Below are 17,590 nucleotides of genomic sequence, written 5' to 3'. Positions count from 1 at the left end.
GCAAAAGTACATGGTTTGATTTAAAACAAAAAAAAAATACATCAAGGTTTGGCTTAAATAAGTATGTCTGTTAATAACTTCAGATAACATCACCAGATGTACTGTATTTTACATACATATGTTGACATATGCTACATCACATGACATATGTCACTAGCATAGTATGCTACACATACTAGCACACTATGTTATAGAAATAACTCCACTGACTTTTTGTTTCACACGGGGCACAAACAGCTGTCTTCAAGGTAAAATTCTGGAGTTTGTTTCACCCATCTACCTCCACTCCCTCCCACCCTATTGCGGACTTTCTCGGTCTTAATACTACGGCAGTTGATCGGAGTGTCAAAAAATGCCGCCAGCTGGTGTGCCTCATACCATGATCTGCTCTCCTGCTCAAGGGTGCCTCTGTGTGTGTTGGTATCTGACACCAAGCACCACTGACCAAGCATCAGTATTTAACAAGTCAGGAGTGATACTGGGTTGTGACGATACATACAGTGATATGGAGAAGCCAACCCACTCTCATTCCCAGGTTGTCAAATACCGACACACCTTTGGCGTTCAATAGTGCCACACAGGGCACCCTTTAGTTTATCTATATGCACAGATTAGTCACATTTTAACAATGGTTCATGTTGTGAGATGGTCACAGTTAGGTTTAGGCAACAAAACTACTTGGTTAGGTATAGAAAAAAGATCATGCTTTGGGTTAAAATAAGTATGTTTGTTAAGTAACATAATGTAACACAAATATGTCATGTGGGGGATGTCAGTGCGCAACGACTGCATGTAAATGATGCAACATTATGTTAAACCGAGACTGAGTTTTGGTTTCACACGGGACATAAACTGCAGCCTCCAGGGTGAAAGCTCTGTGTTTTGTTTGACAAAGTGTTTTAGACTTATGGTTTCAAATCTAACATGTGTTCTTCTATCTCTCTTTAACAGCCTATGCAGACAAGCTCAAGGAGATGTCCATGCTGTCTCTACTCTGCTCCTGCTTCTACACACAGCCTCATCCCAACAGCCTCTATCAGTATGGAGGTCAGTCTGTCTGTATATCTGACTGTCAGTCTATGTGCCCGCCTGTCTGTCTGCCTGACAAACTGTGCCATGTACTGTACATCCTTATAAAGCAGTTGATTTATTGCCTCTTCCATCCAGGTGTGGACTGGGACAAAAATTTGGCCCTGGCAATGTGACCCAGACCGGCCCACCGCAATCCATCACACAAAAATAAGTCATATATACATATTATATCATATGCACATTTGAGTGTCAAGCACTTAATTTCCTACATTCTGAATTATATCTATTTAGATATAGATATATATATTTATATACATAAACGCTCTCCTGCCTGCCTGCCTGCTCACAGTGCGAGAGTAGAGGGAGAGATGAGACTGAATTACTCTGAGCAGCCTTCCTTGTGTTTTGTATTATCCATTTTGGCACATTTTTTAGTTTCAAGAGGGCAGTAAGCCCAAAGAGGGAGGAGCTTAAAATGTGATTGGGCCAGCCCAGTTTTAATTAAGAAAATATACCAATGGGCCGGACCACCTGTATTATTGGCCGGTCAAAAAAAAAAAGGAAGAAAAAAAAGACAGGTGTGTTGGTCCAAAAGGCACACCGGCTCATCAGGAAACTGCTCGGTATGCTATATGGCCAGTCCACCCCTGCTTTCATCAATCCAAATGTCCTGGTGTCTTTTTTCAAAAGATTAAAGGATAACTTAGGCATTTTCAACCTGGACCCTATTCCCCTGTGTAAACTGGTCAAAGGGAATGATGTGACATACAGTTTTTGAAATTGGTCCAGTATTGAGCGAGCGGGCAGTGGCCAGGAGCCGTGCAACAGGCTGCAATGGAAGCACACGGGGAAATTTAACACCATCACTGTATGTCCATTAGAAGTGGTTATTTTTGACACAGAGTGGCTCATATGGTTATTGCAAGTGTCTGAAGTGTGACAGAGTATACAGATGAAGAGCAGATGAGGAGAGAGAGAAAAAAAGGCAGAGGAGGTTCTTATTTTACTGTTTACATATTCATTAAAACCTGCCGATGCTTCTTGTTATAACATTATCCCCTTTGCTATTGTAAAATTGTAAAGTTCCCCTCTGTGGGAATAACAGATGATTATCTTATTAGCAAAGACTGTGTATAGGGTCTCCTGCAAAAACTAACATTACCATGGTCCTTCATAGCCAGTAGGTATCCCCTTGATGAAAAGGAAGAGCAAATGTAGGCATGAAATATAACAAAAATATACTATAGGTCGTATAATACCGAAGCATAAATATATTTTTACACCATGCACACACACTGTGGCATAGATAGTGTCAGCGTGTTGATATCACTTTATTATGAATGTCAGCTGATGAAAATGGGTCATCAATCTGTATAGTTTCCTTAAATATAAATTTGTTTGTTGAATCACTTGATATTTTGCACCTCCTAATGGTTTATTGATTGATTGTTTTTGCTGTTATCCTTTCATGTGTAATAACTTTAGCTAATAGTATTACCATACCTCCACTCATCTGCAGCACTAAATCCGCTCTTGGAACAGCAGTGTTCTTGAGGAAAACAATCGTATTTCTTCTACTCTTTGACAGACAGTAGTCATTCTGGTGGCCATTGCAGACCTGCAGGTCTGCATGTGCAGTGTATGGACACTGGACAGTAGTGTTGAGATCCATTTTACACGCAGCTAGCCAAAACTTCAGGGTTTCCATATTCAACAAAGATATTCTGTGAAATCTGCCCTAAGTGTAGCTTCTCATTTTGTCAGCACAGCCCACAAATGCATAAACTGTGATCATAGGGTCACAGCACCCACCATCAGTCTCTCGAGCTGTGTGACATGCAGCATTTGGTTCCCACTCTGCAGCCTGGTGTCTCTCTCTCTCTCTCTCTCTCTCTCTCTCTCTCTCTCTCTCTATCTATCTCTCTCTCTTCATCCGCTCTTCATCCGTATACCCCCGCACATGTAAATATTGGTAATGATCAAATTCAAAAACCACATCCACATTATTGAAATTAGGTAAATAATCATCCATGATATTGAATATTATTTAGATAACACTATACTCTGATTATTATGCTCTCTCCAGATCTCACACACATTTTCACTGTTGTCTTCCTGCAACAAGTGCAATATTGTGACATCTCATGATATTTCATAATGAGACTTCTGCTTAACAAGGTAATAACAAACAGACTGGATCAAGTGAAAGCAGAGATATTGGATAAAGCGAGATAATCCACTCAGCTCACTTCCTGATTCAGTGACGTCAGCGCCACGCCCCCGTAGGAGACTTGTTCAACAGGTGGTGGTGGGGGTTGAGGGAGAACAGGCTCTGATTGGAGGGAGAGCTAACCACACCCACTTAGGAGACAGGAAGAGTAACCATTTTCTTAACATTGGATAAGCCTACGGTGGGGTATCTCCTTTATCCAATATCTCTGGTGAAAGGTAAGGAGACACTTCAGATGCTTAAAAAACAATGGAAGCCTGTCTGTGTCAAAAATAATAATGGACCTAGAATGACAGTGTTCAATTGCCCAGTGTGCTTCCATTACAGCCCATCCCACGGCTGCCAGCCGCTGCCTGCTCGCTCAATACTGTACCAATTTCAAAAACTGTTGTCGACATCCGTCTCTTTGACCAATTTACACAGGGAAATAGGGTGCAGGTTGAAAAATGCTGAGGTTATCCATTTAGTTTATGAACTTTAATTTGTTTTTCAGGTTGTATTAACTGATCATGAAAATTCAAAAGCTTTTATCAGGGCCTAAACACAATCTAATTTGCATCCTGTACCAACTACAATCACTGTGAGTGAGAAAAGAAATTAACTTGGTAAAACACAAACAATACATTTTGTTGGCTGCATCTTAGTTTATCATCCAAACTAAGCACATGTTTTCTGTGCATATGCCTTGTTCATAAGCTACTCTTAAAAAAACTACATTTCAAGTAACATGAAATCTAGCAGAGAGGGACAGTTCAAATGCTTGAATCATCGCCAGGGGCAACAGCTGATAAGCCATCCTCCATGAATCAAGTCCCTGCCAAGGTCAGAAACAAATATCACTGTGTTCTCTTCAGAAAGACCATCACACCACAGGACAGTCTTTTCAATAAGCCTGTGATTGTTGGAACTAGTTAATGCTAACATACAGTAAAAAAAAGAAAAGAAAAGAAAAAGGCATATCCTGTAAACTAGGCAATACAAAGTGCAACAAAAGACAAGATTACAAGAATATGATGTTAATATTCATATATAAAGTTCACTCATTTGGATACACACTTTTTCTTTCATAGATCTTTTTCGATCTGCATGATCAGATAAATCTAATGAGAACTGTGAACTCGAAACTTGAGTATGGAGCAGTTTTGTCAGCATTTACTTATTTCAGAAAAAGAAAATCCTTTTAAATTTCATGGGACAAATACTCACAGCAGGTTTCTGTGTGAAAGCACAGAGCAAAATGACTTTTCGTCCATAAAAGGAAACATGTCTTTGCTCTACTGCACATTGTAAAGGTTATACTCTCGTCCATTTACAACCAACCATATTCACAGCTCCTTTCTCATCACAGCTCTTCCCATGTACCAAATTTTGTAAATTTGTTAAATTGTTATACCTTTATTGGATAATTGAATGACGAGAGACATTCAGAAAATGAGGAGGGAATAGAGAGATGGGTAATGAGATGGAGTGAAGGTCCCCAACAGGATATGAACCAGGAATGTTGCGGTTCATGGTCTACATCTTAAACCCTTCAGCCACCAGGGCACCCCCAAATACAGTATTTCTGACAACAATGCTGAGACATATTCAAGAGATGTATCGCCAACCCCTCTGATATATGAAAACTCAAGCAAGCTAAAAGAAAAAAGTTGCACCTTACTAACTTGTGTTTTACCTTTGGTGTGTGGATCTGGATTCCGGCTGTGTCAGACCTGGAGGTGAAGGGTTTGAACAAGCGAGCATCAGGCCAGTCGTTTGAGGTTATCCTGAAAGATCCCCATCAGTCCGCGGACAAAAGCCAGCACCAGCCACTGTCCTCTCCCCAGAGGAGGGAGATGTCCCTGGAGGAACTCCAGAAGAGGCTGGAGGCTGCTGAGGAGAGGAGGAAGGTGAGCAGATATGTCATCACAGCATGGTGTCATGTTAAAGTACCATTGATAATCCTTTGATTTTGTAATTGACTTCAAAAGCGATTCATCTGCACTGGGACACATTAAGCACAATAAACTCCTTATGTCTCAGTTTAGAATTTTCTGTGCCTTTTCCCACTCTACTGATTCTATTTTTCATTTTTTCATTCTTCATTTGGTATTGGTATTGGTATCAAACCCTAACTGAAGTCTTGTCATTCTCAAGATCTTAAAAAGTTAATAATAATATAATATTTATTTATGTGATTAAATAAATAAGCAAAAAGTTATCTTCTTACTTGTTTTCTCACTGGTGAAATCAAATCCAGTTCAGCCATTGTATCATCCATGTGATAAATGTTGAATTGCAGGTTGCTAGATACAGTGAACGCAGGTGATGGTTTTCTTGTTTATATGGAGAAACCAAACCTGGCAACAAGACTCCAGCAAGTCACTAAGTCTGGCCATTGCTCACCAAGAAATATTTCCCACTAAAGGATGTAAGGGCCTGTGTCCAAATAGCATTTTTCAGTTGTTCTCTATGAGGAGCGGGCATATGCAGCCACCTGAAGCAAAAGTGCCGTGCCCAACATTTTTTATTCAGAGTGCTCCGCCTTTTTTGTGCCGCCACTGTAAGCTTTTCAGAAAGGTGCCAGTGCCATCACTGCTGCTTCTTTAGGCTACTGTCTTCTGTCACAACAAAGACAGAAAAGCTTATTTTTTGGGAGAAGATCGACTGGCAGACACTGGATGTTACCAATGAGTGATGTGCTTTTATCACTATTAGCTTTGTAAGCTTGAAGTTAACTGAGTCAACCCTCTGTTAATGAAGCACTGTGTCAGCTACCTGGCTAATGTTAATGTCAAGATATTGTTGTCATATAAACAAAACCCAAGTGCAGCACGTCATTAAAAAAGGCACCACCAGCGTTTTTTTTTTTTTTGTTTGTTTGTTTGTTTGAAGCGCTGGGATGAAGCGCTTCCCAGTTCCCTGGAGCAGGAGCAGAGGAGGAAGTGACATGACATAGCATAAAAAGCGAAAAAGTCCGCATAACGTTGTACAAATACTGAAATAAGCATCTGGTGGGTGGGAGGCGTGGTTGATGGGTCAAACAAGCACATAGCTTTCACCCAGGAGACCAGTGTTCATGCCCCAAAGTCAAAGTTGACTTCTTTCACTGATAATGTAACCTAGTATGGTGGTGTAGCATGCTACACTAGTGATGTATGTGTTGTGTCGTATGCGTTACTAACATACTTTACATTATGTTAGTGACAAAAGTACATGTTTATCCTAAACCTAACTACATAGTTTTGTTGCCTAAACCAAATGGTGTAGTGAAGGGTATAGGCAGGTAAACGGAGTATACCCATCACTTTTTCTTCCCTTTTGCAAGACACCCACCTATTAGTCAAAAAGCAAATGGAAAATATAGGAGGAGAATATACCCACTTTCTCCTCGGTAACCTACCCATCTACCTAGTACATCATCAACTAACACCACACCACTCCCTAAACCCAACTAGGTAGTTTTGGAGAGGTACTGTGACTGTTTCATGATGTTAAGGATGTGTTTGAAAGGTAGCCTATATATTTTTGGGGCCAATCATATAAGTTGAGAATTCAGTGAAAATCAGCCTATTCTGTTGTTTATGTATGAGACAGCGTTGTCAAAATACATTTTTAAAAAGTTGCTCATTTATACAGGATTAAGGGCTCATTTATGTTTACTTATGTTAGATATGGAGATAGACTGAGCCTTCTGTCCATACTCTGCATTCCTTTCATTTGTATTTGTGCACATTTTCTGGAAACCTACAAATATGGACAAAATAGATTAACACTGGAGATTGTGGAGGCAATGTAGTGTTGTGGATGGGTCACAAAAACCTAGACTTTCCCCTGGACTTGCGTGTTCATAACCGTGTGAATTCTGAGTGAACTTTGAGTCATTTTAAGGTACATCTGCACCATGTTTCTTTTCCTAAACCCAACCACAGTAACTTTCCTTGCCTTAAGTTCATGATGCCATTCACGGGGCACTAATTCATAGGATATCATATGAACTGTGGTGCCTGCATTTTTAATAGCATATCATACAAACTGATCTATGAAAAAATAAGTATAAGGTTACGGATGCGTATATGGACAAAACGGAGCAGTACCACCAGAGATCACAGAGGCAGTGTAGTGTAGTAGAGAAAAGAATTCTCCTTCCACATGTCCTGATGTATTTAATGGCCACACAAACCACCACTGTCTACAGCTCTGCCTCTGTTAAAAGGTACTTTATTATGATCTTGTAGTATGAGAGCAGTGATGTTTACAACAGACTTATCTATTTTCATATGCAAAGGGAGTATAATTGAGCCTTAGGGCTAACAGTGGGGGTATCTATGTGTGATAACTCCCAAGTGAGAATGATGAGAAATTTAATGCACAGACATGAGATTAATAACCATCTGTTCATCTCACAGTCAGAATAAAAGCATATAAGTGTATGTCCAAAAATGCTCAGTTACCCTCTGCCAGGGTTGTCCCTTGTCTCCGATTCTGTTTGTGATATTCATGGACAGGTTCCCAAAGTGCAGCCGGGAGGATGAAGGGGTCCAGTTTGACTTCAGAATTGCGTCTTTACTTTTTGCAGATGATGTGGTTCTGTTGGCTTCCATCACTCTGTGACATCCAGCACGCACTGGGGCGGTTTGCAGCTGAGTGTAAAGGGGTTGGGATGAGAGTCAGCACCTCTTTCTCAATTTATGAGTGAGTCAGTTGTAAAGCAGCACTGGACATATAGTACAGCTCCTTTGAACACTATACAGTTCCTGCAGACAATGATGCTGAACAAACAGGTTTGCTGAATGTACAGACTTGTACAATGAAGACCAGTTCCAGACAATGTAAAGTCCCAGCTAAGCCACTACCTCACCTCCCTTCAGATCAGTTAACCTCAAACAACTCTAATCCTGCTGCAAAGGAATGAGCCCTGGTGTGGTCTTCCATTCAGCTCATCTTTCTAAGACCTGCTATCTTTTAGCTGTAGGCTTCCCCAGTTTTCTGTGATAGCTCTTCAGACTGATTACTGGATGTGAGCATAAGAAAGGATGGGAGTAAAGACTTTACAGTGCAAATACAAGAAACGGGGAAAAGAGAGTGTGAACACATGCACCCTGGCACAAGGAAGTGTTAAGACTCATTTATTCTCACTTTATGTATGAAAATAAATAAGTCTTGCTCAAGGGCACCGTGGCAGTGCCCAGGAGGTGAATTGGCACCTCTCTAGCTACCAGTCCACGCTCCATATTTGGTCTGTACGTAGACTTGAACGTGACCTTCTGGTTCCCAAGTCAAGTCCCTATGGGCTGAACTGCTGCCTATCCTATTGTATCTCCTACAAATTAGCACCCCACGAATGAACTTACATCCTTAACACACAGTTACGTAATTAACGCAAACTTACAAACACGTAAGTCCAGGGGAAAGTCTGGGTTTTTGTAACGCATCCACCACCCTAACCTGCCTCTTTACAAGACTGCTCTGGACTGCTTCCTTGTTATCTCTTGTCAGTGCATTGGTCACGTGATTGCAGCCTTTCAAAATACATGAGATATGTATGAATTTGGGTGCACTGCTGTTCGTAGGAAAACATGAAAAATTTGTGAGAATAGCCTGCAAAATAATTTTCAGGGTGACACAATTAATAGGGTTTGCAAGATTACAGTTATAAGGGGTGGTTGTAGACTTTTTCAAGTTGGTCTACAACTTGGGGTACCAATTAAGCACAACTGATACATACCACCACAACCATATGTTTGGTCCTCCAAAACACATAACAATAAACACAAGAATGCTCTGTGTTACTGACACTGAATGGCACTGAAAAGATTGTGCTGTAAACCACATTGCAAGTAAAACCTGTTTCTCTGATCTAAAGGGCATGTGACTCATTGGAGCAAATAGTAGATATAGGGACTTACTGTTAGAAACTTCAGAGGGTGTCATGTTTTTATTTCAGAACAATATTAAGCAATTCAGTGGTGGAACCTGCTTTTTTTTAATCCCTGCCAACTTCACCATACATTGCCATAATCAATATCATCATTAATAATAAGCACCTTATTTGTCTGTCCCCAAAATCTATACCCCCCACCTCTGCCCACCCTGCTGTAGTCCCAGGAGGCCCTGGTGCTGAAGCAGCTGGCGGAGAAGAGGGAGCACGAGCAGGAGGTTCTCCACAAAGCTCGCGAGGAGAACAACATCTTTAGTAAGAGGACGGAGGAGAAGCTCATCCAAAAGATGGAGGCCACCAAGGAGAACCGGGAGGCCTACCTCAATGCTCTTAAACAAAGGCTGCGTGAGAAAGCAAGTCTTCCCATTCTGTGATACATTTGTAAATTAATACTAATGTTATTTTGTCAAGGCCAGGAGGGCACTATTTTCTTTCCCAACAAGGTCTGCTTTAGTTTTATAGTCTCACAATCAAGACACACTAACATTATTTGATAGTGGGTATGAAAAACATCTGACAGTTATGTTTTTCCTCAAAATTTGGATATGTAACATCCACACAAATTAGACACAGTAGCAATTTTTAGCAAATGAATTATAAGTGTTCACACATATGGTAATATAAACTAATTTAAGTCATTTCTAACCCTTCTACCTTATTTTATTTTATTTAACCTTTATTTAACCAGGAAGTCACATTGAGATTGAAAATATCTTTTACAAGATAGGCCTGGTCAAGGTCGGAGCCAATCAAAACACATTAAAATACATCAAATACAATATATAATACAAAACTCCACAATAAAACAAAAACTACATTTACATTTAGATCAAGGATTGTGTCTTAATGGCTTTGGCTGTGCAAAAAAATGAATGCAGTTCAATCAAGTTCAGTATAGCATGTGTGGGGAGTTTGTCTGTGGGGGGGTATGGCTGAGGAGGTGTAATGTGAATTTGGGAGAAGCTGGGAGAGGGCAGTGTAGGAGAACTTTTCTGATGGCCACAGCAAAGAAGTCCACTGGTGCATATAAATAGGTTTCAGAATTAGATGAGAGTCCTTTCATCCCACCTGCTCACAGGGATCAGCACACTTCTTCAAGAAGCTTTGTTATCCAGAACGTTACGCTGTCTAGCTGGTCCTTGTTTTGACCACTGCTCACTTTACTGTTGACTTTATGTTTTTCCCTTTAAGGGTTTTGCGCAAAGATGTCCATAACTGAAGTAAACTTTGAATTTCTGCCCCTTGAGCAACTCTCACTCCTCTCTGTTCTCCTTCATGCACTTTGTTTGTTGATTTCCCCCTTCCCTCATCTCACAGGTGTGCCTAATTTATCTCCTCTCACTCCTCTCGCTCTCCACCTTCCTCTCCTGTCAGGATTGGAAATGGCTGTTCTGTCTTTTTGCTTTGCTTTTCCCCTTTTTGCTACACTGAGGATGTATAAAGAGACCTGGATACAGCATCGGTGGCAGGGCCCCATTCATTCCTACGAAAGTTGCTCAGTGGAGCATTAGGCCACAAAAACTCTATTTCTGCAGTATAAAATTACCTGATGATTCATCATCACCGGGCCCTTAGAGTAGGTGCACTAGAGTCTTACCGCCGCCGAGCACCTCCAAGCGTGCCTGAGTGCGCCTGCTCTGCTAACTTGAATGGGGATAAAATAATTTCATCTTGCAGCACTTTCAGACTTTTCTAATGTTTACAGACTCAGGGGATTTAATCTTGATAGTGGGATGAGCAGTGTTGGGCAAGCTACTTGGAAAATGTTACTACATCAAAATAAGTTCCACTACATTGAAGCTATCCCCAGATAAATGTAGCAGGTCAAGCTATGAGAAAATGGCAACAATAGTATGCTACTTGCAAAGTTACTTTTATTCTATTTTGTTCTACTTTATGTCAAATCAGACTTATCTCAGTGATAAGAAAAACTGTCAGCCAAACAAATAGGCAGGCAGGAAAATGTTCAGTTGGTCTGTGTATAACAGACTTAAATTAAAACTTTTTTATTTTTGTATTTATTTTTTTTTAAGACTTGGTGACATTTGACCATGTCCTCTAATAACGTCATTATCAGTCGGCCTATTGCTCTCTCTGTCTTTCTCTCTCCTCTTCCTACTTAATGCATTTCTCTGTCTTGGCCTCTCTGGCTCTGTCAGTAATTCAAAAACAAAATTCCAAAATATATTTTTCAGTCAATAAAACCATAATAAATAAAAGACAGTTGTATAAACAATAAAAATAACAGATCTAAATGAAACTTTTCTTTTTTTGGAACATGAACAAATCATTATGTCACTCTCTCCAATCTGTCACAATCTCTCATTTCTCTAGCGTCCACTGCAAATCCACAATATATACAGCCCATGGACAAGACACGTGAGAGATGCGTCAAGAAATTCAATGTAGCCAATCAGAGACAGCTGGGCAGTTCTTGCCAAGAAATAGCCAATAGCGAAGCAGCGAGCAGAATAAACTGAAGGATTAGCATATGATATAACATGGAAGTGTTGACCATGCCTCGGTGTGGTGCTGGAATCAGTCACATTACTTACTTTTATCCAGACCTCCACAGAAAAAAGTCTGTTGCACTTCAGAGCTTTTCCTGGGAGAAATGTACTGTGTACTGTGCTACTGAGAAATATAGTTAGGTTAGTAACGTCAGGACTGCTAAACATTAGGAACGACTCATTTCACAGTGGTTCTGATGCTCAAAAAATGTGTCCACTGATTTACAAATCTCTCTTTCACAATGTAATTTTACGGGGAAAAGTCTTTTTGGGCCCATTGGCATCACGTGACAGACCCTGGAAGTTTCAGTACCACTGTTTGGCCACTACAAAATTAGCTTCAAAACCCAGCGCATTTCCTGGAGGCCTGGGGTGTACAATTGGCCGTCAGATTGTTGTCGTTTTTCCATCAGCCATGAGACGGATCACTACAGCTTATGTCAGGACAGTATAAACAATTTGTTTGTTGGTTGACTCTTGTCTGACCTCTTGCTCTGTCATTCTTTTCTCTTCTTTCCTTCCTCATAAACATCCTCTTTGGTCTAATTGATTAATAATATCCATACTGAGAATATTGAGCTAGCTTCTTTTTTAAAAAAAAGTAAAACTATATCGAATCGTCCTAGTATCAAAAGAAAACATCAAAATCACACACATACAGATGAAGCACTGACAAAACAAAACAAAACGCAGTGCCAAACAGCCGAGTTAGCTGGTGCTGTAAAGCTTTCCACTTTGATGATCTGACCTGCTCACCAAAGTTACACAGTGCAGGAACAGGAAGTGGTAGTGACAGAGGCACTGTTCTCCCTATTGCAAGTTAGTGAACCATCAAAAGAATTTAGGAGCTGTTATTTTAAGGTAAAAATGTTGCATTACATTTCTTTAAAGGAAAAGGCCAAAGGATTTACATGAGAAGGCTGATAAAGAGATTTAGAAAAGAAAAATGATACCACAAATATGATTGTATGTTAAATATAACACTTTTAATAAGCTAGGTTAGCCAGCTGCTGGCTGTAGCCTTATATTTAGCATTCAGACATGTGAGAGGTATCAATTTTCTCATCTAAAGTGGGATTTATACTTCTGCTTCGAATCACTGCTGTACCTACGCCATAGCCTGATGTGCACCTCCCTAGAAATGTCATTAAACATCATGCAACGTAGACCAAGCTTTTTTTTATTTCACATATAAGAAACAATAAATTGTAAAGACAATGAAGCCCCCACAAAATAGCATTTTAAGTCCTGTATGTGATTTATCCTGGCTTCATATGAGTAGTGGAAATCTCTGCTTGTTGCCAGGCTAAATTATACAATGTAAAATGCCATAGGCTTGTGCTAATAATGTTAGCATGTTATATTTGTTTGGAAAATGTGTTTTGTATAAGACAGTTGATTTGTCAGTGAACCTTTTGAGTTGTAATGGAGCCAGATTTTGTAACATTACCTTAGTTAAATGTTGCTGTTGTCCCTGGTTTTATATGAGTAGAAGAAAATTCCACTAGCCGATAGGCTAATTTATACAATGTAAAATGCCATAGACTTATGCTAGAAATATTAGCATGATGTGTTTGTAGGGAAAATGTGTTCAGCAAGTGTTTTGTCTGTGAATCCTGTGAGTTATAGTGAAGCTAATTTGTGTGCTTGTGTTTGAAATTATCTCAGCAAGAAAGCAAATAAGCTTTCGTTCCAACAAAATGGGTTGGATTTAATGGAACTCTTAAGGGCTGAATGTAACTTCAATGTAGGATTACATCAGACAGTTTTTGTTGAGGTTAAAGTTAGTCATAACCAGTCTTAAAGCCATAGCGTGTAGGAATTTCTCCCATCTAATGTTGAAATCATATATTGCATTCAAACAGATGGCGCACTCTAGCGCCTCACTGTTTCAAACACGTATTGCAACAACTGTAGCCACTGTGTACCAAAAAGCTATGATAACACTGATGAAACCATGTCATCCGATACTACATGGAGTATTCATTCAGGCTCCTACACAGACACACGTGACACGAGTTGACAAACCCCGTCCTCACCATGCTAGTTGTGTTTACAACGTAGGACTGTTGGGGCGGATGTAAATTGAAACAAACCAATCACGTCTTGTCCTTTGACAACTGACAAGTGGCTCAACCTCACACACCTCATCCCTCTCCTTGCGTTATTGCGCTGCTAACAGCTGTTAGTGGCCAGCAGCACTACTGCCGCATAACAAAGTCCCACTCTTTGAGCATAATGCAGGATCATGTATTATGCAGCATCACGGGAGACGGAATCCTCGCCAAGAAAGTGCAAAAGGGAATCAAAAAGGCAGCGTGACCGGCAAATTAAAAAAACAAGGGTCAGCATTGGGGTTGCCTTTCCCAGGTGGAGAGAGCTGCTGAAGGAGAAAGGTAATACAATCACAGGCCAGCACTAACAGCGGCTAACAGCGGCGCAGTGATGCAAGGAGAAGGATGAGGCTGTTAGCGACTGGCCGCTAACAGCGGCTAACAGCCAACAGCAGCGCTGGCCTGTGATTGCATTACCATTCTCCCTCAGCAGCTCTCTCTACCTGGGAAAGGCTACCCCGATGTGGGCCGTCGTTTTTTTAATTCGCCGGTCACGCTGCCTTTTCTATTCCCTTTTGCGTTTTCTTGGCAACCAACAAGGATTCCATCTCCCATGATGCTGCATATGCATGATCCTGCATTATGCTCAAAGAGTGGGACTTTGTTTCAAATTTGCCAGGGTAGTAGTGAAGTGCCTCTTGCTCCTCTCCTTCGGCTCCTCAGTCACGCAGTGCTGGCCTGGCTCTCAGCGAAAACGCCGAAGGCGGTGTTGTATGTCCCTTGCTGGCGGGTGTATTCTCAAGATGGCGAAACGTAATGGAACCCCACAGACGACTTACCCGCACAATGTACAAACAAATCCGAAATTCTCCTTTTACGAGAATAAGTCAGATTATTGGTGGAGGTAATAGTACACCAGTGATGACATATTTATGAATACAGACATGAATTTTTGCCAATAAACAACTGAAAATATTACACAATGTCCCTTTAAATCCAACCCTCCCACACACACACACACACACACACACCTTTACTGCGCAGTACACCAAATGATGTCAAAATAAAACCAGTCTCAGCTTATCCACTGACTCTGTCACCACTTGCAGATTCTGTTTCACTTCTCATGAAATGTGCTCCTATCACAAAATCGCAGGAAGCCAAAAAATACACCACAGTTAAAGTGGGTGTGGCAGGAGACCAGTGTAACCAAGTTTGCTTCTGAAGATATGAAGCGTCCCTGTGATGCAGTATATCATCCAACTTAATCTATTAAACCCAACAGATAGTGAAGCCAATTGCACCCTAATCCAACAGATATTGTGATACACAGATTTGGAACACCAAAATACATGTTGTCAAGAGCTCTTTATCCTTAGAAAATTTTAAAAGGAAATTATCATTACATTTAATTCATGATGTATTTCTTGACTTGTATATGAATATATTTTCCCCCTTTATTGTTTTTTCACTGCACTGTCTTCTATGCCTTTCGTGGTTTTATTAGATTATTTTTACTGACTGCCCAGTGTCCTTCTTGGATTCTATTTGTATCTATTGGGGGGAAAAAATTGTTACAAAAATCACCTTTGCAAATTTTATCTTTGTATGTCCAGTGTACATATTGGTGGGGCAAAAATTACATCTTTAATCTATGTTCAAATCTTTGTAAAGCAGGTGGTAAATGACTGGTTCCCTATGAAGATGATTAGATGAGCTTCTTGGCCTAAACCGTCACCTGCTTAAGCAGCACACAATAGGCCAAAATGGATCTGTAAAATGAAAATTAGGATTTGAATAAATTAAATATAATCTAAAATATATATATATATATATATGTATATGAATTTAAAGTACAGTGAATAAACTTACTTGAGTGTTTAGATTTTTTGCTACTTTCAGTTCTTTGTTACACTAAAATGATGTATAACAAAGCTTTCATACAGCTCTGCACACACATTACTCTTGGATGGATTACTCGTGAATGCAGGCTCGCACAGAAATGCCACGCATATCACATGAAAAAGCAGGACCAGAGCTTTCCAGTGATACCACACACATCATTGTGCTGTCATCCCATCACGCTACAAATACAGATCAACTGTCTACAAAATAACCCCCCCCCCAAATGCCCAAAATGTCCCCCCAATATATAACTGAAACTGAAAAACAACAACAAAAAAACGTTCAGGTCAGGTCAAAGAGCAGCACGGAGCACAGAGAAGTAAGTCAAGATCATGTCGACAAGAAAACGTCCAGAATGTTTTTTTTTACTGCAAACAAAGTGGCAAATATTATCTTGGAGGACATCATTGCACTTGGTTGACTATTCTTCTATGATCTTAGATGTAAATATTGCATGTTTCTTTCAGATAAAACACATTTTTGACTTGTGAATGAGTCAATGGAATTTCTTGCAATAATGAAAAAATACTGGCAATCATGTCCACCTGGCACAAACCACATGTTTTGGACAGCTGTGAAGTGACAGAATGTCCCAGCATCATGATTCTTATATTGCCAGATTCCAGAGACTCTCCCCTCTTCATATATGGCAGAATATGTCAACTTCCAACTTGTTATGCTGAGATACATGTAAGAATGTAAGAATTTAGTAACATGGATTTATTGTTTTCATTTACATAAAAATTAATATAAAATACAGGCACATAGAAGGACAAAAATCTGGATAGCCCATATTGTCCTGAAAAAAACAAGATATAGCATGTGTATGTAGCCTTTATAATGACTGTGATATGAGCTTAAAAGTAAAAGGCAGTAAAAATACCCCAAAAAAGGCCTAGGACCCAAATTAAGGCAGATTTATACATATATGCCATAGGGGCAGGTGGGGTTTGTGTGAAGTGCTGTAACGTTTAGTTGATTCAAAACGCACATTAAACATGGCTTAAGGTTTCCTGAAACACAATTTGTGTATCTTATGTAAACTTTCTGGCAACCTCTCCAGGAAGTTTCAAAAGCTCAGTGTTTTTCTGGCTGTCAGAGATTAAAAAAACAATGTTGTGTCTCTAAGTTTCATGTTCCACAGAAGCCCCTCCCTCTGTCATTCTTTCTCAGTAAGTTTCATTTTGCGTCATGCCTGTGTGACGATTTATTACTTTATTTCACAGGAAGTCCACGCTGCTGAAGTGCGCAGGAACAAGGAACTTCAGGCTGATCTCTCCGGCTGAACACGGTGGATGTTACTTGTGAAACTCATTAGTGTGTCAAAGTTCTCCTGTTGTTCTGTACTCACCGACCTCATCCTACAGTGCACCTTTCAGGACTCAGACTAGTTAATCAGCACCCAATATTGTTACTCATCTCTTTCAGTTTTGGTAAACCACACACATTTGGAAGTGCAGATACATATTCTGATATTCTCAAGTTGAAGTCAAGTACAACTGAAATAAAGTCCAATCCTGAGCCAGATGAGGTCTGTGTTGGGTTTGTCTTGAAAGTGAGAGGAAGTGTCAGGTGACAATAGTCTCTAAATAAAAAGAGGTTCAGCTAAAAGTAATGCTAACTGAAGGTGACCTGTCTAACAAAGATAATTAATTTACTGAGAGTTTGTCATGACTCCTGCAAGACTGTACTGAGTGTTTTAGGGCCCTTGGTGGAATTTCGTTTCAGCCTGAAGACTTGAAACCATGGAGCAACTTAAAGCTCTTAAACCAAATTTTAAAGGACCCATATTCTGCTCATTTTCAGGTTCATACTTGTATTTTGGGTTTCTACTAGAACATTTAATGTAAGAAACTCTTTAACTCTTTAATGTCCTCATCCTGTCACTGCTGAAACACCTGTATTCACCCTTTGTCTGAAACGCTACATTTTAGCAGCA

At 40.1% G+C, this 17,590-nt stretch overlaps 1 protein-coding gene across 2 annotated transcripts in view; it reads left to right on the top strand.

Annotated features, from left to right (window-relative positions):
- stmn3 (stathmin-like 3) overlaps nucleotides 1-17,176 on the top strand; it is a 45,632-nt gene extending 28,456 nt beyond the window's left edge. Inside the window, exons 2-5 of one of the 2 annotated variants that reach the window (XM_033625466.2) lie at nucleotides 952-1,047; nucleotides 4,973-5,151; nucleotides 9,344-9,535; nucleotides 16,878-17,176. In XM_033625466.2, coding sequence (XP_033481357.1) covers nucleotides 952-1,047; nucleotides 4,973-5,151; nucleotides 9,344-9,535; nucleotides 16,878-16,937 — 527 coding nt within the window. In that variant the 3' untranslated portion in view covers nucleotides 16,938-17,176. Of the gene's footprint in view, nucleotides 1-951; nucleotides 1,048-4,972; nucleotides 5,152-9,343; nucleotides 9,540-16,877 lie in introns of both variants that reach the window. The other variant, XM_078170627.1, reaches the window with a different exon arrangement.
- Nucleotides 17,177-17,590: the final 414 nt, after the last annotated feature.

The sequence above is a fragment of the Epinephelus lanceolatus genome, chromosome 1 (assembly GCF_041903045.1).
Source record: "Epinephelus lanceolatus isolate andai-2023 chromosome 1, ASM4190304v1, whole genome shotgun sequence".
Classification (NCBI taxonomy): Eukaryota; Metazoa; Chordata; class Actinopteri; order Perciformes; family Serranidae; genus Epinephelus; species Epinephelus lanceolatus.
This window is presented reverse-complemented; position numbering and strand designations above follow the sequence as displayed.